The sequence below is a fragment of the Gasterosteus aculeatus genome, unplaced genomic scaffold (assembly GCF_964276395.1).
Source record: "Gasterosteus aculeatus unplaced genomic scaffold, fGasAcu3.hap1.1 HAP1_SCAFFOLD_112, whole genome shotgun sequence".
Lineage (NCBI taxonomy): Eukaryota > Metazoa > Chordata > Actinopteri > Perciformes > Gasterosteidae > Gasterosteus > Gasterosteus aculeatus.
The window spans coordinates 4,195-26,184 of NW_027554966.1; the positions used below are offsets into that span (position 1 = coordinate 4,195).

General features: G+C 47.5%; 2 protein-coding genes across 2 annotated transcripts; both read left to right on the forward strand.

Annotated features, from left to right (window-relative positions):
• Nucleotides 1-244: 244 nt before the first annotated feature.
• On the forward strand, nucleotides 245-15,820 carry LOC144395188 (ras association domain-containing protein 3-like). The gene is made up of 6 exons (XM_078098095.1): nucleotides 245-738; nucleotides 7,978-8,085; nucleotides 8,609-8,782; nucleotides 11,077-11,164; nucleotides 12,284-12,396; nucleotides 12,506-15,820. The coding sequence occupies exons 1-6, from the start codon at nucleotides 616-618 to the stop codon at nucleotides 12,668-12,670; spliced, it is 771 nt and encodes a 256-aa protein (XP_077954221.1). The 5' UTR covers nucleotides 245-615; the 3' UTR covers nucleotides 12,671-15,820.
• A 1,699-nt stretch (nucleotides 15,821-17,519) lies between these two features.
• LOC144395189 (adipocyte plasma membrane-associated protein-like) lies at nucleotides 17,520-21,736 on the forward strand. Its single transcript, XM_078098096.1, has 9 exons — nucleotides 17,520-17,618; nucleotides 18,556-18,645; nucleotides 18,785-18,906; nucleotides 19,055-19,156; nucleotides 19,297-19,449; nucleotides 19,535-19,650; nucleotides 20,223-20,383; nucleotides 20,461-20,656; nucleotides 21,156-21,736. Coding segments are annotated over exons 1-9 (1,158 nt in total). The 5' UTR covers nucleotides 17,520-17,616; the 3' UTR covers nucleotides 21,372-21,736.
• The last annotated feature ends 254 nt before the right edge of the window (nucleotides 21,737-21,990 follow it).

Below are 21,990 nucleotides of genomic sequence, written 5' to 3' on the forward strand. Positions count from 1 at the left end.
ATAATATATCAATAAGAAATATAATTGAAAGAAAAAAATATAGAAATGTCAACAAATATTCAACATAGTTTTCCTGTGAAAGTCCTCATTATTTATTCAAAAGCGTCTAATCATCTTCGGCAAAAAGCGCTCAAAACTGACATCAACGCGCTGATTGGCTGCATTGGGCGGGGCGTGGCTAAGTGCCATGCGGCGGATTGGCTGCTGCGTTGGGTGGGTGGGGCCTTACTGCAGCCCTTCCCTCCCTCTCTCACACACACACACAACGCGGCCGCCTACAGTCAGCTGTACCGGGACAGACGTCGGTTAACCGGAGCCGCTCCTCGTCGGTGTCTCTCGACGTGTTTGCGACGTTGTTAAACTCCGCGCACCTTCTCTCTCGTTAAAACGCGACAGTTGCGGAAAGTTATGGAAACGTTCCGGTGAGTTTTTTTTTCCGGGCCACGCCGGTGGAGTAAAGCGAGTGGAGAGGAGGACCGAGGACCGGGACGACGTGGAGACGAGGACCCGGAGCACCGGAGCAGACGCGTGCGTCGCTCGTTTTCACGCACCTGTTCCCTCCTCCTCGATGTGTCCGGGCCGCGCGTCCGCGGGGGGGGAGTCGGTCCGCCGCAGATGACGTGGAACAGCACGATGAGCAGCGGCTACAGCAGCTTGGAGGAGGACTCTGAAGAGTACTTCTTCACGGCCAGGACCTCGTTCTTCAGGAAGCCCTCCGGGAAGGTCACGGTGCGCAAGGTAGGCGTCGACTTCCACCCGCCCCGGTTCGTTTTCTCCGGGACGCGCACGAGAAACTCTTGACGCGCGGTTGCGTCTTCGCTATCAGGGCGTCGCTCAGAACCTCCTTCGATAAATCGCCGGATTAATGTTCTCTCGTTCGCTGTGAGAGACGCGCATGGAACACGAACCCGCCGGAGCCCGTTTGCGTTCATGCGGAAGTTACACTTGACGTCGGCGGGGCTCTGAATAAAATATCTCCCCTTTTTTATGTTGAATAATCGCTTTTAGAGTCGCTTTAAAGTTTGTGACCCGGGTGTTTATTATTTTTGTGAAGCAGTGAAATACATATTTGCATAAGAATCCGTTTTTGGGGGGGCTTAATCCTCTTTTGACCGTTTGTCGGGTTTGGCCTACTTTGGATTTGAGAATAATTGATTGATAAGTTCTTGTTTTTTAAAATTCAAAATGTAGTGCTGAATAAACAACAACGAAAGCTCTTAAAACACAGAATTATGAGGCTTTGATCAGCAGGCCATTGGTTATTACCTCCAGGGACTCACATGAGTCCTCCAACCTCGTGACCCCCGTTGGCCTCAAACAAGCCTAAATTAAATGAAGCGTTCCAACCAAGTCTCTAATGTGTTCCCGAGATGTCCGGACAGCGAATCGGATTGAGTGAAAACCAGAAGCTAACAGTCCGAACACGCCTGGAGTTCCCCCCCCCTGCTGCAGGCCTCAAGTGGCTCTCACTGACACCGATGCACACGCACACGCGTGCTCACGGTCCAGCAAACACAGCTGGTTTGTTCCATGTGCTCAAAACTCAGAATTCAGCTTTTCTTCTCCTCTGCCCACCGAATGCGAGTGTGTGACATGGATTGCGTTTTCTGCAACGATGCACAACCCTTCAGTTTTCCACCACACAGGTCCTCATTGCCCATGTGTGTGTGCGTGTGTGTGTGCACAATGGGGCCCATACAGTGCTGCCAGAGGGGTTGTGACCTTGTGGTGGCTTAAACTGTGGCTCCTGACCTGAAACGGGGGCCTTGGCTCCTGCATGGTGGTTCCCCGCATGCCGGCAGTAATTACAAGCAGAGAAGAGCTGGTCCTCTGGGAACAATGTGTGGGACCGCTGGATGAGAATACCGGTTTATTATCGGGGTGGAAATGGGTTATTGTGAGAGTCGAGTTATACTTAAACCACGGGAACCGAGGGCGGGAGACGCCGCAGTCGGACCCTGAAAAGTGAACGTGAAATTGTTGTGTGCAAAGGAAGATGAGGTGACACGAAGTGTCAATTCTCCACTTGTTGATTAGGCTGATGTTCTATTGTTGTACTATTTATACAAACCTTCTTAAAACGGATCCGTTACAGTTGGGTGTCACTAAAGTGCATGGCGTTTGGGCTGGTCTCATCACACTTGCACAAAGGGGCAAGTCGGAGTGCGTTCGGTTTGATTTTAATCACGGCGTCTCCCAGGAGAGAGGAGACAGCCCTCATTCGGGCACCGGGTCTAAACCGAGGGAGGAAGTGAAAGTTTACAGAGAGACACGAAACTGATTGTGGATCAGCAACCAGCAGGGAAATGAGATGTAGGAGCCTGAAGAAGGATTTACCTCCACACACACACACACACACACACTGTTGCCCCGCACGCCCGCTCATCCTCCTGCTTCCAGGGTGTGAATAGTGTGTCTGTTGGGAAATGTCACGCTGACCAGTGGGTCTGTCTGAGTTAATCCCACCCAACCCCCACGCACGCACACACACACACACACACACACACACTTCATGTGAGGCTTTCTGTGTTTGTGTGCGTCATCTTTTCGACGTGAGTGTGGAGTTTGTGCTCCTGTTGACTCTTGAGCTCTTATTTTGAAACTGCTGCAGTTGCGTAATTAGCCAATAAAGCAGCCGAGCCGTTTGAAAGTCGTACCAGTTTGGCTCCTTGGGGGCGTTTGATGTCGTTTTCTCTCCTTGTTGATCCCTGGAGGGGTGCAAAGCGTCGGTGTGGCTCTGCACAGGAACCCGCGAGGCTCCAAAGAGTGTAACCGCCGCGCAGAGATGTTTTGATTCAAGGAGGAAGTTTGTTTAACAGGAATTTCCTGCAGCTCGGTGTGAGAATTGAACATTCAGCATTCGTTGGTGGTTCAGGAACACGTCCGACACAAGGGAACACAGATGGAGTCCTAGAGAGAGTTTTACTTCTCTCATCCAACACATGACAGCTGTGAAAGCTTAAAATCCCAAACGGGTCGTAATCCCGGTCTTGTTTTGATCAGATATGATTTAAAGATCATGAAGAATTGACCGCAGCACGTTCCACTTTCCACAAATAAATAAATAAACGCTGGAGGCTGAAATCGGCTTACGGTTTAATCTGCAGTGTTACACGGCGGCATTAATGGCGACCCGTCAGAGGAGAGGTGGCGGCCTCGCGGCGCGCAGGAGTAAGTGGCGGCTGTTTGTTGTTCCCGTGCACGGCGCACTGTTATTATTTTATTCCTCTAACCGGGCCGCGCCCTGCAGCCAGGTGTGTTTTCATCATGATGTCATGTCTGTCCGCTTGTCTTCACGCCGCTTTGATCGAGCAGAGACGCCGTCGTGTTGACTCAGGGCGCATTTAGAGCGAGGCCGCTCTCCGCCGTTCGCTTCTAACTTCCCCCCCCCCCCCCCCCCGCGCGCCGCTGTGGGAAAAGTTCCGCCATGTTTCCTCTGAGTGACGGGCAGAACGAGGTGGACGATCAGATCGCAGTGAAACACGTCAGCGCCCAGGACCGAGTTACTCAAATGGTTTTGACCGATTTATTGTCTATTGAATCTGTTCATCCTTAAATACGACGTTCACTGCCAGACATGGCCGATGTTTAGTGTTTCCTTCAGGGTTTCTGAAACGGCCTCAATCGCAAAACAATCTGCGAAGAGTCTTGAAGGAGACGTCTGAGAACAATCTGCTTACAGATGATCAGTTTGTCATCAATAAATAAAATAAAATATTTAACCAAATGTTTGTTACTTTCATGAAAAATTAAATCATGATAATAACGTAAGACAAACCCGTTTTCATAATTTCCACATGGAAATCTCACTTTCTCACGTTCTCCTTCCTCCGTGAAGCCGCCTCCATTGTTATGTCACCTTCCGGCTGCTCTCCATCCTGTTCCCTCGACCTGCTGCTTGTTTAGGAGCTGCAGCACCGCAGATCCTCCGCCTTGCTGATTTAAAGCATTCATATTATTATAATATTACTATAATTATCGTTTTTTAATTCGCTAGTAAAATGTCTACATGACCTTCGCCACAGAAGACGGCTCCGGGTTGGTCGTTTGCTAATCAAGGGTCACGCCGTTGTGTTTATAGTTCTTTCGGGCGACCTTCGCCTCGCTCCGACCCGCAGCGTTTCCATGACTACGGCTCGCTGATTGTGCGGCGGAGGAACACGATCAACCAGTCGCCCAAAGTACCGCAGCCAGCGTCTGTTCGTTGTTGTTTGGTACTTTGTCTGAACGTTAAAAAGCTTCAGTAGTTTTCAACATTCCAGCCTGAGACGACGAGGCGAAGCCAAACGGATTCAAATCGGTTCCTTTCTTACGCTTTTCTCTCCTCTCCGCTTTTCCAAAGGAAACAAACCTGTGATGTTCCTGAAATATGAATCGCTATCTGCACGCGCACACACACACACACACAGACACACACACACACACCTCCAGAGCTCTGGCCGGTTGTATAATGAGATAAATCAGCCTCTGAGAGGCACCTGCGTCATGGAGACCATGAGGCGTTTGTCAGGTCTGTGGAGAAACTGGGGAAAGGCCGTCGGATTTAAACTACACGTTACAGGCAGACGCCGACGCGCCGACGTGCCCGAGGCCGTCTATCGTCCCGCGGAACTAATGACGCACCGGACGGCGTCGTGGCGCCTTAAAGCGCCACATTACAGCTCCGGGATGAGTCGTTTACTGCGATTAGACGTTTTCAGGCGTCTGATTCAGTCGACGGATTCCACCAAAGCCGCTTTTACATTCTTTAGTTTAATAATAAGTTGACGACTAAAGAAACCTTCATTGATTTAAGAGCAAAACACCCGATTTAATTTCCATCTCCGAAGTCCAAATAATACATTGGTTTGTATCCTCAAAATGTCCTTTTTCATACGAATGTCCAGCAACACGAGTCCTTTCCTCCTCGTTACAGAACAAATACTTTCATAAGCTATTAAGACGTTTGACACAGGTTTCCCCTCAAAGCTTCATAGACTAAATGATAAAAGATGAATTAGAAAATCTGCTCGATGACGAACAACAAAAACATTCTGCTGGTGTTTCTGAGCAGGAAGTGTGGCTCATTGTGTCAAAACGCGCGCACACACACACACACACACCTCTATTCCTGCTCTGAGGTCAGAGTCATGAAGTTTCATAATCTCAACCCCCCCCTCCTGCTCACACACACACACACACACACACACACCTCCTGTTGCTCAATTCGTCTCATGCAAACAAACATGTGCAAAGACTCTTATGACCTTTTTACTGCCTGTATTTCGTCATGTTTTTACTTCAGGAACAACTGATTGGTGTGTGTGTGTGTGTGTGTGTGTGTTGAACATGTTTAACGTTCCATTTATTGATAAAAGCACCGTGTTCATACGAGTAGCTGCGTTTAAAAGGAGGCCTTATTAACACAAAATAAAACTTGTCTATAATACGTGAACACGACCACAGATCCAATTACTGCTGCAGATAAAAGGATTTGAGGTGTAGAAGGAGTTTTGTTTGCTCCTCCCCTTCACACGTCCTCATTCTTTACTGTTAATCCATCGGTTTTCTCCCCCCTCCTCCCACCTTTGTATCGGCCGTGTCTTCTTCCTTGTCCTCCTCTTTATTGCTGTTGGAGAAGCTCCTGATGGAGGACCACCCGGGCCGCGTTTCTCCCAGAATGCTTTGCGGCTGCGTTGTCTCCCTGCGGTCCGGCCCGTTTAGTCTGCGGGGTCCTCGCCTCCGTCTGCGGAGACGATGCCGCCGTCTTCCTCCTCTGTTCCCACGTAAAATAAACGTTTTCACGTTTTCCTGATTGCTCGTGAAGGAGGCCGAGCAAAGGTGTGTGTGTGTGTGTGTGTGTGTGTGTGTGTGTGTGTGTCTCAGCAGTGTGTGCGTGCGCCCATTAGTGAAGGAATTCTGGGAGGAAAGGTGTGGTCCATCCTGACCCCCCCCCCCCGCTCGATTCAACAGGACGTAACATGGAGAGACTGGGGGAGGGTAGAAAAAAAGCACAATTCTCCCGTGTTTATGGTTTCCAATGATAATTCACGTCTTTATCGTCCTCTTTAAATGCAGGTTAGCATAGAATATACACTGTTTAGTCTACTGGTAACACTGCAGGGTCACACACACACACACACAGTCACCTCCGCGGTGATGTCATCTATTTGCAGATAGTGGCTGCAGACGAGTGTGACGGCTCTAACGGGCAGGAATGCTGCAGGTGTGTGTGGGTGAAGCGTTCGACGAGATAAAGATCGAACTTTGTTTGTCTTGTTTTGTCTCGTCCTCTTTTTTTTTCTCTGCAATGTGAGACGGGGGGATGAAAGGAAGCATTGAGCCGTACGTTTCTCCTGCAGCTGGACGCGCAGATGTTTCTGGCGTCCATGAACTCCTCTTCTCCGCTATCGCCGCTACCGCCTCTGTTCCCCGTCCCGTCCTCCTCGCTGCGCTGCGTCCTCTCAAACGGGAACGTGACCTCATCGCGTTCGCTGTTTGTTTTGGATCTGGTCGCCCCCCCCCCCCCCCCCTCTCACACACTCACACCGCGGCTCTCTAGATCGGGTGGTATTCCCCGTGTGTGTCTCTGTGGCAGGTGAGTGACAGGTAATCTCCTTACCGGTCGCTTCCTGCTAATAACAAGCTTTGACTCGTCTGAGCCGGCGGGTGCTCACAGGGGACGGAGACACGCGTCCCTCATGCTGCGGCCCCACCGTGGTGGTGTTTGGGCTGCCGTGTGGACGCGCTGAGGTCCGGTGGCCCCGCGTGTCTCCGGCCCGGTTTGATCCTGATGAGTCAGCGTTTGTGTGTCTGGGCGATTTGACGCGTGCAGACCGACGCGTGTTTTGACCTAAATGATGATTTTCCTCTCAAGCAGTTTGGAGGCTGATTCAACTGTATTTTTATTCATTGAAGTAGTGAAAACTGTCACAAGTTATCGGAGAGCAGGATGAGGTCACTTGAAATGCTTATTTTAAACATTACATTAAATCCATTATTTTAAAATGACATTCAAATGCAAACATTTTCCCTTAATCACTGAAATTATTAATGAGTCAAATCAGCATTTTCCATCTAATAACAATCATTTAATATCTTGTGTAACATAGAGGGATCCAAATCCTCCTTTAATCTAAGTGTGTGTGGATGTGTGTGTGTGTGTGTGTGCGCGCGCTGTATTGTCACCTTGTCCTTCGTGTGTTTTCCATATAAGGGCGTATGAGCCTTCAAAGCCTCCCTGGATTGTGTACAATGTGCACCGTGTGTGTGTGTGTGTGTGTGTGTGTGTGTGTGTGGTTTTTAATAGACTTTGAGCAGCGCTGCACTATGCCCATGTAAGCACACACACAGATAGAGACACACACACACAGACACACTGTGGAGAATTAAGGTCTCTGCTGCACATTCAGACAGAAGCATCATGAAACTCTCTCGTTTGTTTCCTTCGTCCAGATTCGGTTGTGTTTTGAGTTTTAATCTTCGTGGCGTGACCTAAATGAAATGTTTCTGTCTGCTTGTACATTAATAGTAAAAAGGTTGTGACTCCGTCTCCTCGTCTCCGCTCACATGCAGACGTTTGTCTCGGTAACGTTCACGTGTGAGTCCTCCGTCTTTATCTGGAACTTTCCCTCCGCGACCTTGGCGGCCCTCCGGCCTCGACCTCCCGGGCTATTTGTTAATGGCCGAATGGCGCGCACACACACACACACACATACACACACAGAGCCAGAATGATTAGTGCGCACAATAAGAGTGCACTTTATTTTTTATTGTATTTATATATATTTTTTTAATTCTATATTCCTCTAATTTATTTTCTTCTATTTTGTATATTTAGTAGATTAGTACATTTAGAAAACGTTGTACGTTTTGTGAGGTTTTTTTTTTTTAGGACTTATTTCCAATAAACTTGTGAGCTCTTCTCTGCTGCTGTGAGCTGTGGTGTTTTTATCTGGTTTTAAACTTTAAACCCTTTTCCTCCTGCGTCCTCCTCAGGATGTGGAGAAGGACCGGGAGCTTCGGACGGAGTTCAGCAGGGAGGAAATCGGCCAGAAGATCGACCAGTACAACATGCTGACTAGAGACCTCCTCAAGATGACTCTGGTGAGCGCGCACACACACACACACACACACACACACACACAGCTGCCCTGCAGGCTTTCCAGTGACGTCGGCATTCCTCAGCCCTCTTCGGAGGAGATCTTCTTCCTGCTATTGTCCTCCCCTCGGCCCCATGCAGCAGCTCCTCAGCTCCTCTCGGGCCCCTGTGGACTTTGAGAGCGTCTCGTCTTCAGGAGGCCGGTTCCTCCACCTCGCTCATATCTCATTGCTCATCTCATCGCTGTGTGAAGCTCCTTTGTCATTCTGTCCTCTGAGTTTCTCTTTGTCATCTTATCTATTTTGTGTGTGTCTGTGTGTGTCTTTGTGTGCGTGTGCATGCTCCTGATCTCCTCCCGGCTCCACATGGAGTAATGAGATTAAGAAGCTCTTCCTCCCTCTGAGGCCATCTGTGCTGCCCACTGGGCTTATTGGGAGCACTGGTCACTGTGAAGGATTCATCTTAAGGACACGTCTTCTCAATATTCTAATAACCGTATCTCCTGGATGCCCCGTCTCTCCCTCCCAGAGTCCCACTGGTGTGTACACTGGTTTCATCAAAGTCCAGATGGATCTGAGGAGGCCGGTGACGGTGCGGGGGGGTCAGAAGGGTGCCGGTGGAGGTCGGGTGGAGGAGGCCTTCTATCTGCCCAGAGGAGTCACCAACACCCTCCACATCAGCTCCAATAACACAGTCAAACAGGTGGCTCTCACACACACACACACACACGTCGGCGCGGCTTCATTAGGGCCTGGTGACAGATGTGTAACAGATGTTGAAGGTTTATTAAATTTTGGTTCAGTTTTCTGTGTTGATGGATGATGGAACCGATAGAGACCGAATCCCAGTATCTTGTTGCTGATTGGCCGACGGGTGTTGATGAGAGTATTGAATACGAATATTGGCTAATGTGTGTGTGTGTGTGTGTGTGTGTGTGTGTGTGTGTGTGTGTGTGTGTGTGTGTGTGTGTGTGTGTGTGTGTGTGTGTGTGTGTGTGTGTGTGTGTGTGTGTGTGTCTGTCTGTCTGTCTGTCTGTCTGTCTGTCTGTCTGTCTGTCTGTCTGTCTGTCTGTCTGTCTGTCTGTCTGTCTGTCTGTCTGTCTGTCTGTCTGTCTGTCTGTCTGTCTGTCTGTCTGTCTGTCTGTCTGTCTGTCTGTCTGTCTGTCTGTCTGTCTGTCTGTCTGTCTGTCTGTCTGTCTGTCTGTCTGTCTGTCTGTCTGTCTGTCTGTCTGTCTGTCTGTCTGTCTGTCTGTCTGTCTGTCTGTCTGTCTGTCTGTCTGTCTGTCTGTCTGTCTGTCTGTCTGTCTGTCTGTCTGTCTGTCTGTCTGTCTGTCTGTCTGTCTGTCTGTCTGTCTGTCTGTCTGTCTGTCTGTCTGTCTGTCTGTCTGTCTGTCTGTCTGTCTGTCTGTCTGTCTGTCTGTCTGTCTGTCTGTCTGTCTGTCTGTCTGTCTGTCTGTCTGTCTGTCTGTCTGTCTGTCTGTCTGTCTGTCTGTCTGTCTGTCTGTCTGTCTGTCTGTCTGTCTGTCTGTCTGTCTGTCTGTCTGTCTGTCTGTCTGTCTGTCTGTCTGTCTGTCTGTCTGTCTGTCTGTCTGTCTGTCTGTCTGTCTGTCTGTCTGTCTGTCTGTCTGTCTGTCTGTCTGTCTGTCTGTCTGTCTGTCTGTCTGTCTGTCTGTCTGTCTGTCTGTCTGTCTGTCTGTCTGTCTGTCTGTCTGTCTGTCTGTCTGTCTGTCTGTCTGTCTGTCTGTCTGTCTGTCTGTCTGTCTGTCTGTCTGTCTGTCTGTCTGTCTGTCTGTCTGTCTGTCTGTCTGTCTGTCTGTCTGTCTGTCTGTCTGTCTGTCTGTCTGTCTGTCTGTCTGTCTGTCTGTCTGTCTGTCTGTCTGTCTGTCTGTCTGTCTGTCTGTCTGTCTGTCTGTCTGTCTGTCTGTCTGTCTGTCTGTCTGTCTGTCTGTCTGTCTGTCTGTCTGTCTGTCTGTCTGTCTGTCTGTCTGTCTGTCTGTCTGTCTGTCTGTCTGTCTGTCTGTCTGTCTGTCTGTCTGTCTGTCTGTCTGTCTGTCTGTCTGTCTGTCTGTCTGTCTGTCTGTCTGTCTGTCTGTCTGTCTGTCTGTCTGTCTGTCTGTCTGTCTGTCTGTCTGTCTGTCTGTCTGTCTGTCTGTCTGTCTGTCTGTCTGTCTGTCTGTCTGTCTGTCTGTCTGTCTGTCTGTCTGTCTGTCTGTCTGTCTGTCTGTCTGTCTGTCTGTCTGTCTGTCTGTCTGTCTGTCTGTCTGTCTGTCTGTCTGTCTGTCTGTCTGTCTGTCTGTCTGTCTGTCTGTCTGTCTGTCTGTCTGTCTGTCTGTCTGTCTGTCTGTCTGTCTGTCTGTCTGTCTGTCTGTCTGTCTGTCTGTCTGTCTGTCTGTCTGTCTGTCTGTCTGTCTGTCTGTCTGTCTGTCTGTCTGTCTGTCTGTCTGTCTGTCTGTCTGTCTGTCTGTCTGTCTGTCTGTCTGTCTGTCTGTCTGTCTGTCTGTCTGTCTGTCTGTCTGTCTGTCTGTCTGTCTGTCTGTCTGTCTGTCTGTCTGTCTGTCTGTCTGTCTGTCTGTCTGTCTGTCTGTCTGTCTGTCTGTCTGTCTGTCTGTCTGTCTGTCTGTCTGTCTGTCTGTCTGTCTGTCTGTCTGTCTGTCTGTCTGTCTGTCTGTCTGTCTGTCTGTCTGTCTGTCTGTCTGTCTGTCTGTCTGTCTGTCTGTCTGTCTGTCTGTCTGTCTGTCTGTCTGTCTGTCTGTCTGTCTGTCTGTCTGTCTGTCTGTCTGTCTGTCTGTCTGTCTGTCTGTCTGTCTGTCTGTCTGTCTGTCTGTCTGTCTGTCTGTCTGTCTGTCTGTCTGTCTGTCTGTCTGTCTGTCTGTCTGTCTGTCTGTCTGTCTGTCTGTCTGTCTGTGTGTCTGTGTGTCTGTGTGTGTGTGTGTGTGTGTGTGTGTGTGTGTGTGTGTGTGTGTGTGTGTGTGTGTGTGTGTGTGTGTGTGTGTTCAGGTGATCGTCGCCCTGCTGAACAAGTTCACCGTCGCAGACAACCCGGCTAAATACGGCTTGTACAAACGCTACCGCAGGGAGGACCAGGGTAAGACTGGAGCCCTGTGTGTGTGTGTGTGTGTGTGTGTGTGTGTGTGTGTGAGAGAGAGAGACATAGCTGGAGACAGTGTGTTTCATGCCACTCATGCCGAGCTCGGTATCAGATGCTTCGGCACTGACATGCTCTTGAGGCGTGTGTGTGGTTGTGTGTGTTTCTGAATGCCTCGCCCTAATGTTGATACACAATGTGGGCAATGCCCACGCATGTAATATACACAGACGCACACACACACACCAGCAGCTGTTGCCGGGTTTCAAATATTATCTTCAGCTCTGCAAGTAAAGAAAAAGATGGTTAATGGTTTTAATAACACGTTTTTTTTTTTTTTAATCTAGTTTGAAGTCAAACATTTCACACTGTTGCGGTTCCAGCGAGCTTTGCTTTAACCGTCGGCTCTGTTGTCGTCTCACTGGAGACGCTCCGTGAGGCCGCTAGTAGGAGACGTAGTGGAGACGGACGTCTGACATGTTTTGCACCCGAGCTTCTCGTATAAAAACAAGTCTGCAAGCGTCCTTCAGATTTAGGAGCAAACACACGGGAGTAGAAAGGAGGTCGCTGTGGACGTGACTTTGCTCTCTTAAAGGAACACTCGTTCAAATAAAACCCCAAAAGCTTTTCAGTTATTACTCCGGATAACCGAGCTTTAAAGGTGCATAAAACGCTGTAACTTAGCCATGCTAGCTGGTCCCCCTGTTTTCAGTGTCTATGCTAAGCTAAGCTAAGCTAAACAGGCTTTTGTAAGTAAGGTATGTTTGTATGTATGTCAGGTTTTCACCTAACTTGTTTGACACTTGATTCCGATTAAGTAAATTCTGTGTTTTTTCTCTTTGAACCATTTATAGTTGTTGGTGAATCGTATTTCTTTTAATGTAATTAACATTTTTCAGACTATCGGTGTGTGGGTCGCCTTAAAGGGCCGGCGATCGTTTCAACAACGCCGTCTCTTTCTCTCACTCTCCCTTTTTCTCAATTACTGAGGTCACACTCACCATTTCATCTTCTGCCTTACGTGTTTACACACACACACACACACACACACACACACATCAAATCCATCTGCAGCGACCGCAGCCCACATTAATCTGTGTGTGTGTGTGTGTCCTCCAGTGTATGTGTGTAAGCTGGCGGATGACGAGCAGCCGCTGTTCCTCCGTCTGGTGGCGGGACCCGACGGAGACACGCTCAGCTTCGTCCTGAGGGAACAGCATGGCGAAGTCATGGTAACGCTTTAGCTCCGCCTCCCTTCTGTGATGCAATGTTCCTATTATTATTATTATTATTATTATTATTTGTTGTTCGTGGTTGAAGTGACGCTGCCCCTCGTTTCAGTGGGACGCGTTCTCCATCCCCGAGCTGCGCAACTTCCTGCGGATCCTCGACAAGGAGGAGGCGGAGCAAAGGGAGGCGGTGAAGCGGCGCTACGATGCGTATCGCCTCAGACTGCAGGAGGCGCTGAGCGAGGTCAGAGGAGCCTCTGAGGGGAGGAGCCTCTGAGGGGAGGAGCCTTCCGTCGAACAGGACCGCGGCGAGGAGGGAGAACCTTTTATTTTTTTTGTAATTCTCACCTCAGAGGAGGAGAAGTGTACTTTTTTGACGCGAGGTGAGGATCCGGCGCTCGGAGGGAGGAAGTGAGGGAACGATAAACTGACGGGACAGCGAGCGACGGGAGACGAAACCCGGATTAAAGACCTCAAAGTGCTGCCCGATCTCACCAAAGATTCACTTCACCGTGCCAAACCTCCTCTTCCTCCTCTTCCTCCTCTCGGTCCTGCTGTCACATAGTTTATCTAATTCCTTTTAAGGACTCAAGGCCACGTGTTGAGTCAGAGGTTTATTTAATTTTTCTGTTTTAAAGGTCTGTACATATTTTTTTTCTTAATTTATATGGTTGAAGCTTTTTATGATTTGTTGAAAGAAACAAAAGTCTTATTTTTAGTTTTTTTTTTTTGTACAGAAGCAGAGTTTATCTACTGGAGGAAAAGACACAACATGAGCATTAAAAACAGCTGAAGCTGCGTGAAGGTGGAAGGAAAAGGAAACATTTAGAGGATACACTGGAAGTCTCGATTGGAGGGTATTTATATTCTTATGTGGAGTCTCGAGTGTGCCGTAGGAATAATGTTTATTTACTTTTGCTGGTTGATTCAGTTTGGTTCTATGTTTACTGTCATTTTTTTAATTATTATTTTAACAGAGCGGGAAAAGCAAACAATTATAATAACAGATGTGTTTAAATAAAACACACTCATGCATATAATCCATCAATAATGAGGTTTTTGTTTCTTTAATCGGCTTAATTGAGTAACTATAACCAAATACTTTACCATTAAAAGACCTTTAAGATTTTTCCTTTACTAATGAACCTGCTCTTTTATTTTTTTTTATTTTGTAATTAATCAGTTCATTACTTGCCAATCATTCATTTACAACAAGTTGAAAGAAAAACAGCAACAAAATTGGACCAACGCTCATTTTCTTTATAAGAAATGAAATGGAACATTACTTTTAATTGGCCGTCACAATAAAACGATTCACTGCTCACTTCAGTTGGATAAGTTCTTATTGGCACACTACAGACTCCATTAAAGAACGTCGTAATAAAAAAAGACAGCGGTGAGCTCGGGAGGACGTTTGGTCTGGTTCGATTAGTCGTGACCTCTGACCCCGCGTGGCCACATGAGGGCGGAGGGAAACTCGACAGGTTTCTGGAAGGTGACGGAGAGGAAGTGGAAGAGGAGACGTTAGATGGAGGAAGAAGGGGAGACGATGGGATCCTGTAAACCACAGGAGGTCTGAAAGGGGAAATATTGAAGAGGAAAGGAAGGAAGGAAGGAAGGACGGACGTTACACACAGAGCTCTGCACAAAAATGGAGGTCTTTTGTGCAGTAAAGGTTCATGAAAGGTTTTGAAAAGTTGATCGCTGCCTTAAATATATCTATGCAATGTTGTCTTTAGTGAATTCAGCTTATCGTTTATGGCTTTGAGACCAAAGAGGCTCCTTTTTTACGTTTAGTTTTGTAGAAAATTCAGTTTATTTCTGGTGATCGAGAAAGCAAAAAAACATGTTTGAGAAAACGAAGATAATCACTTTCACAAACGACCAATCAGATTCACGAAAATAATCAATAGTCAAAAAACGCTTTTTGCGCTGCAGGTACTGAATGAAGTACAACGGCGCCGCCTAGTGGACAGAAACTGCAGCTACTTACTTCCGTGTCAAACTATTGTTATTTTCTTAGAACCAAAGATATTTTTGTGGTGTTGCCTGGAGCAGAACATTTATTAGAGGCCTTTTCCCAGTGGAGGGAAAACCATATATAGTTTTATCTGAAGGGGTTTTAACCCGTCGTCTTCTTGTATCAAACACTGGGTTTACGCTGGGGAAGCAAACACTAAAATGGTCCAAAAATTTGAATCTTTCAGGCAGCTGAATGTCTAATTGTGACGGTAAATTTCAGTTTTACCCATCGGGAGGAGATATACTTGTAAATATAATATTGTATAATGTGACTGGATGTCGCATTTGGGGTCAAATTGAAAACGTAACCGTTGCATTATGGGAAATGTAAGAACCTTTACCTGTACGTTAACTTTATGGTGCGATAATAAATCCACTGAATTACATCTTAATTTCTTTTGTTGATTAAATTCCCTCTTGGTTTTTCCCAGTTATTGATTTCTCAAAGAACTTATATATAAATTTCAGGGTGTAAGAAAAACTAAATGATGTTTAAAACTTAAAATTAGTTAGTTGCCAATAATGAATAAAACTGGAATCAAACTACTGAATATTTCAAATAATTCACATAAATTAGATATTCAGTCCCTTGTAAAACTCAAAATATTTTGACCTATTTTTGCTTCCCTATAATATAGTTTAAACATGTTACGAAAGTCCGCATGGAAACAGTTTAATCATCTTAAAGCCATGTTGTTGTTGTTGTTTGTCTATCTGATAAACAACCTTAGCTGTTAAATCCAGATGAGTCGTATCGATTATTTTCGGGCACTTTAACTTTGAATTCAGGGAAGACAGTTTTTTATTTTATTTTGGTCTCCTGCCGCCATCAGACTCTTAACATCTAACACGCTATAATCTTATTTAGCAAGATGTTGTTGAGCTCTTCTCTTAAGTTCTCTTCTCTTAACTTCTCAAACAAAGTGATGATAAATTAATTATTAAACCAGCAGATAAATACAAAGCACCAGTTTTAATAACGTTATTAAGGCAGATTTGAGTATTTCTGTTTCCATGGTGTTTAATCCTCGAGGTGTACTTACTTATTATTTTGCAGAGCTTTCAGTGCGCTTTGATACTTCGTGGAGCTTTTGATCACATGACACGATCTTCACCGGGTAGAAAATCAACCTGTGGTCACATGACGCTTTGATACGATCGAAAGCTCCAGAAAGCCACTGAAGGGACTTTACGTACATCTGTACAATAAATGCCAAACATCTGTGTGTCGTTCTCCTGCCGTTTACTGACACGCTCCTTGTGTTTTGTTCCAAATATGCTGTTTTTTGTTTCAACAGAGAATCACATGGCAGGTTTTTATTTTTCTGTTTGTTGCCAGAATGTGGCCTTTGAGCCACGCGAGGCGGCGTCTATTAAAGGTGGAATTAATACCAAATAAATTCTCCTCCTTGTATGTTTTTCTTTCAACTTTCAACTTAAATATGGTTACTTTATTATGCATAATCGGAGTTGAAGGATTAGTGTATAATCCTCGTTTCTTTTGGGGAATTAGGAGAATCTGTTACATTTCTTTATTTTATACTATTCGTGTTGTGTTTTAAACCCCACGAAACATTTTTAAAGACATCAACTTTAAATCAGAGAATTACATTTTCTTATTTGCTGACATTTTATACAGTAGAAAACGGATTAACAGATAATGAAAAGTTTTTAGTTGCTTCCCTGTAATCCCCAAAAAGATCAAGACAGAATTCAGAGAATTGGCAGACTTGGCTGACTCAATGACTACAGGCCCGTCGCCCTGAAGTCTTTTGAACGGCTAGTCCTGTCCCACCTGAAGACCCTTCTGGACCCCCTCCTGGACCCCCTGCTGTCAACATGGCCCTCCACTACATCCTCCAGCATCTGGACTCCCCAGGACCTACGCCAGGATCCTGTTTGTGGACTTCAGCTCTGCCTTCAACACATCATCCCGCCTCTGCTGCAGGACAAACTCCACCTGTCTGACAGGAAGCAGCACGTGAAGCTGGGAAACATGTCTCAGCCTCTCGGACCATCAGCACCGCTGTGGATTCCTTCCGTTTCCTGGGCTCCATCATCACCCAGGACCTCAAGTGGGAGCAGAACATCAGCTCCATCACCAAGAAGGCTCAGCAGAGGTTGTTCTTCCTGAGGCAGCTGAAGAAATTCAACCTGCCAAAGACGATGATGGTCCACTTCTACACGGCCATCATGGAGTCCGTCCTCTGCTCCTCCATCAGCGTCTGGTACGCTGCAGCCACAGCCAAGGACAAGGGCAGGCTGCAGCGCGTCCTCCGCTCTGCAGAGAGGCTGATCGGCTGCAATCTGCCGTCCCTGCAGGACTTGTTCGCTTCTAGGACCCTGAAGCTATAAAGATGGTAGCCGACCCCTCTCACCCCGGACAAAACCTGTTAGTGCCCCTTCCATCTGGCAGGAGGCTGAGGTCCATCAGGACTAAGACCTCCCGCCACACCGACAGCTTCTTCCCGTCGGCAGTCGGGCTCATCAACAGAGCCGGTCCCCCACTGACTGACTCTGACATTCTGACATTTGTTTCCTCTTGCACTATGTTTTCTCTATCTGTCTTGTTGTCCATTGTCTTATTGTCTGATGTTATGCACCAACCGCCAAGTCACATTCCTTGTATGACATATTTTGGTAATACATGTTTTATTATTCCTAAATAATTTAACTGATCTCCAGATGAACTGCACAAATACAAATAGGGAAAATTAAGACCTTTAAGTGGGAAAATTTGGAAAGGCCGGATGAAAACAGCGCCTCCTCCTGACCTCTGTGTGACCCCGGCTTTCAGACTAGAAAAGTGGGGGTCTGCCGCCCCCCCTCCCCCCCTCTGCTGTCTCACACACTAAACTTTCACGTGAAGCTGAAGGAGGGAGCCTGCCGATGCTGCCTTCAAAGTAAAGGCTCTCTCTTTTATGTTTTGGTTGGGGTCATTTCACATTTTCAGAAGACGTTATGAAGGAAATAAAGTTACTTTTACCTGATATAAAATCCCTAAAATCCACACAAGTGACTTTTAAATTGATTTAAGGGTTGAAAATGCAGAAGCACAAATAGGCCGGAAACGTGTGCTTCGCTGCTCTTACTTTGAAGGAACAGGCCGGATGATGTCGTGTATGCTGCGGCGTTCTTGACGCTGCTCTCAGCCGGACCTGTTTTTTGCAGCAGGAAGAAGAGACGCTGGAAAACTCAACAATGTGAGTTGGACACTTGATTCATTTTAAACTTTAAAAATAAATACGAGGCTTCGGTTAATTTCGACGGCGCCGGAAAGTGAGGAAAGTATTCTATTATTGCGTCACCAGACTGCGTTCACAAATCCGTTAATTGTTGTTGTAAACACTGCGGCGTCGTAATAAAAAACAATTAGAGTTTTTTTTGGGAGCATGAAGGTTCAGACTCCTTATCGGCATTAATTAAAATAAGCAGCATTTTTCATTTTTATTTTATTTTCTAACAAATAAACAACTGCTGTGGGTGCAAGACGATACACGGCAAACAGTTTAAATTGGGCCAGAAGTGATTCCTGCCTGCTTTTCTGTGACTTATTTAACTCCGGGTTTGTGAAATGCATTTGTCAAATAGTGCTAAAACTTAATAAAGAAAAGCTCACGGGAAGCATGCAAAGTGTTGCTCATTCAGAGAATTCTCTTATTTCCCGAGAACAATGTCTCATGTTCTCACACTCCCAGTCCAACTACACACAAGCGATGTGCAGAGGAACTACTGCACGTTTAAAGCACAAAAGGCCTCTGAATGGACCGTGGGATCGTGTTTCGATTTGACCAACATGGATCAGTCTGATTGATTCACACGAACGACCTCCTCCTCTGTGTGGCATCTTATAGATCCCGAGTGAAACATCTCGTCCATGTCAAAGTTCACCTCGCCGTGTGTGACGCAACCCTGTTGACTTATTAACTGCAGGCTGTCCACTGAATCCTTGTTTGATTCCCTATTTTTTATAATGAAATAAAACGCTGTCCGTGAAATAAGAAGCCATGAGGGTCGAGCTTTGTTTTATTCTTGTATTAAATGTCCTTTTTCATTTGATTCTCTTTTGTATGTTTTTATTCCTTATGTTTTGCGTGTAAAGTGTCTAAAAGTATGATAAACATTTCTGCTCTCCGTCAGGTTGAGTAAGAGGTCGTCAGTAGCGGCTCTGCTCGCCGTGGTTGTTGGTGTTTACCTGCTGCCTTCTCCCATAGACCCCGAACCACATGTGTAACTACAGACACACACACACACACACACACACACACACAGCAACTACTTTCTAAAGAAGCAACACAGTGTACTATTATTTATTGAGCGCTTTAAACTGATATAGACTAACTGCAGTAATCTAAATCGGTCCCTGCAGACTGAAGGGCCCCCCCCCGGCCCTCGAGGGGCCGCTGGCCGTCAACACCCGGCTGCAGAAGGGTCGCAGGCTGTTTCCTGGGAAACTACACGGACCAGAATCCTTCACTGCGGATGAGGAGGGTGAGGGTGCTGACTTTTACCTCATTGTTTTAGTTAGCTACACTATTTAATATGAATTAATGCTCGACTGCATGCAGAGTTGAGGCGTCACGTGACGTCCGCGTCGCTCTCTGTGGGTCTTTTTTCTGAGCCGTCCGCGTTGTTTCAGGTAACGTGTTCACAGGGACGGTGGACGGGAAGCTGTGGAGAATCGGTCCTGATGACACGCTCACCCTCATCACCCAGATGGGGCAGGATTTACCAGAATGCGGTCAGCCTTTTATTTTGAAAAACCTTCCTTCTTCTAAATGATATTTGTACGTTTGTGGCGATAAGTTGTCTTTCTAATTCTCAGGATCGCATGAGCAAAAACCCTTCCTTAGGTCACGTGTTCGTGTTGTGTGTCTGCAGGCAGCAGCACGGACTACGAGCCCGTGTGCGGTCGCCCTCACGGCGTCCGCCTGGATCGCCGCGGTCAGCTGATAGTCGCCGACTCGTACCTCGGGCTGCACAGCGTCGACCCGCAAACCGGAGAGAAGACTCTGCTCCGCTCCAATGAACAAGGTTGTGTGTGTGTGTGTGTGTGAGACATATGTGTGTAGATGATCCCCCTCCCCCGTCTGAGACGCTCCGTGTCGTTGCTCCTCAGGCGCTGATGGCGTTCCCTTCGCCTTCCTGAACGGCCTGGAGATCTCCTCCCAGACCGGTTTGGTTTATTTCACCGACTCCTCCAGCCGGTGGGGACGCAGACACGTCAGGCTGGAGGTGAGCCGGACAAATGACCGCCGATGGACACCCGTCCTGTTCTTGTTGTGCGTCCGTCCGTCCGTCCGGTCCGCCAGAAGAAGAGAATAAGGATGCTAATAAGGACGCTAATAAGGACGCTAATAAAGTCCTTTGAGTTCAGACAGGGTGATTACTTTAACCGGAGCGAATTAGGGTTCCATTCATCAGGAGAGAAAAGCCCCCACAGGGACCACAAGGCCCCTCGAGTGATCCAAAGGGTCCATTCGGAGGATTAAACACTTTATAGTGTTTAATGTATTCACAAGTTGGCCGGCTGCTCACGGAAAACATGTAATAACGAGTCAACAGGATTAAGAGCATATAAGAAACACGGTATTAACGAATTTTTCATTCAGCAAATTAATGGAAATCGTGACGTTGAAATTGAAATAATATGAGCGACAATAATAACGTGAACTAGTTTGACTAAATTCAGCCTTGTTAAATAAGCTACAACTTGCATTACCTTAAATTATCACGCAGGAATATAATGATAATATTGAAGACACGTATGACCCCCGACACTACGAACGAGCGCTCCGTGTCCTCAGGTGATCGAGCTGAACCGCCTCGGCCGCCTCCTCTCCTACGACCCGGAGACGGGACGCGTGGACGTCCTGCTGGACTCCCTCTACATGCCCAACGGCGTCGCCCTGTCCCCCGACGAACGCTTCCTGCTGGTGGCGGAGACGAGCATCGGACGCGTGCTGAGGTACACGCACGCACGCACACGCACACGCGCGTGCACGCACACGCGTGTCACTCAGCCGACTCCCCGTCCGCCCTCAGGTACTGGCTCAAGGGGCCGAAGGCCGGCACCAAGGAGGTCGCCGTGGACAACATGATCGGTTACCCCGACAACATCCGCCGCAGCGACCGCGGGACCTTCCTGGTCGGCATGACGACGACACGGTTCCGGAAGGCCACGCCTCCCTTCCTGGACCTGATCGCACCGTATCCGGCCTTCAAGCGCTTCCTGGCCAAGGTCGGTCTTATTGTTCCGTGATGGGCTTTTGAAATGAATTTCGCTGATAGGATCGATGGGGCCGCCGCAGACGTCAACTTCCTGCACGAGCACGCCACTCCGGTCCAGCGCAGTCCGGTCCACGTCTTCTTTGGCTCGGTGCCGACAAACTCCGGGTGGTCAAGAAATGTGATCGATGAGAATGAGTTCAGATGCTTTTGACAACGGAAGAGCACTTTTCATCAGCAGCTGTGCCCACGGCTACTTTCCCATGATGCATCTGGAGCGCTGCGCGTGGCTCCAATTATCTCGTCCGTCAGTCAGGAGACAAACGGGTCTGTCCACGGCTGCCGAGACGAGATAGTGTGAAATCTGACGGGACAGGGGCAGGACCCCCAAAGCCCCCCGCCGCCCCACACACACACACACACACACACACACACAGTGTGAACTCTCAGTGAACTCAGTGAAGCATTTGATCGGTGTACTTCATGTGCTTCATGAACTTTGTCCCCCTCAGGTGATTCCTCTCCGCTGGTACGACGTGCTGCTGCCGCGCTACGCTCTGGTCCTGGAGCTCGGAGCGGACGGCGGCGGCGTGGTGGCGACGCTGCACGACCCCGAGGGCCGGCTGACGTGGGCCGTCAGCGAGGTGTTCCAGCACCGGGGGAGGACGTACCTGGGCAACACCGACCTGCCCTTCCTGCCCGTGCTGGAGGGGCCGGGGGGCCGATGAGCGGCGCGGACCCTCGCAGGAGGGCGCCGGTGTTTTTAGGGGCGGCGACTCCCGCCGTGATCGTCTTCCATGCGCTCAGACTCAAACATGGAATGAAGTTTTTAGCGTCGCAAAAACGTTACTTAGGAACATAAATGGTAGAAATTAGCAAAGTGGAAGAACTTTAATCGTCTATGGGCGAACCGGGAGATTTAAAGAACTCTTTGGACCCAGAATCCTAAAATTGAGCTAATTGAGCTAATTTTTTACATAAAAAGAACATTTGTGAGGCTTTTATAAGAGTTACAGTTTTATAACTTCTTCAAATTGGTTTGAATGTTGCAAAAAGAACATCTCAAACTATAAAGGTCATGAATTTAAATAAACGACTATGGCATTTTTCAAAGAGGGAAAATAGATAAAAACCTCAATTCTTAAAGCAACGTTGTAATAATACACGTTACTTTTTCACATTTATTGTGAAATCAGATTATTCAAAAGCAACTGAGCAAGATCTTCTGTTTTTATTTTCAATCATTTCTTTATTCGGACAGAAAACACAAGCCAGAAATACACAATCACACAACTATTCTAAAAACAAAAGGCTCCTAAATGAAACAGTTCTGACAGGTTGAAAAAG

Excerpts from the sequence above, each read along its gene's own strand:
- LOC144395188 (XM_078098095.1), top strand. The coding sequence starts at position 616 with ATGACGTGGAACAGCACGATGAGCAGCGGCTACAGCAGCTTGGAGGAG. Across the intron at positions 8,783-11,076 it reads CCAATAACACAGTCAAACAG|GTGATCGTCGCCCTGCTGAA; the intron begins GTGGCTCTCACA and ends GTGTGTGTTCAG. Across the intron at positions 11,165-12,283 it reads CTACCGCAGGGAGGACCAGG|TGTATGTGTGTAAGCTGGCG; the intron begins GTAAGACTGGAG and ends TGTGTCCTCCAG.
- LOC144395189 (XM_078098096.1), top strand. Across the intron at positions 18,907-19,054 it reads CTTCACTGCGGATGAGGAGG|GTAACGTGTTCACAGGGACG; the intron begins GTGAGGGTGCTG and ends GCGTTGTTTCAG. Across the intron at positions 19,157-19,296 it reads GCAGGATTTACCAGAATGCG|GCAGCAGCACGGACTACGAG; the intron begins GTCAGCCTTTTA and ends GTGTGTCTGCAG.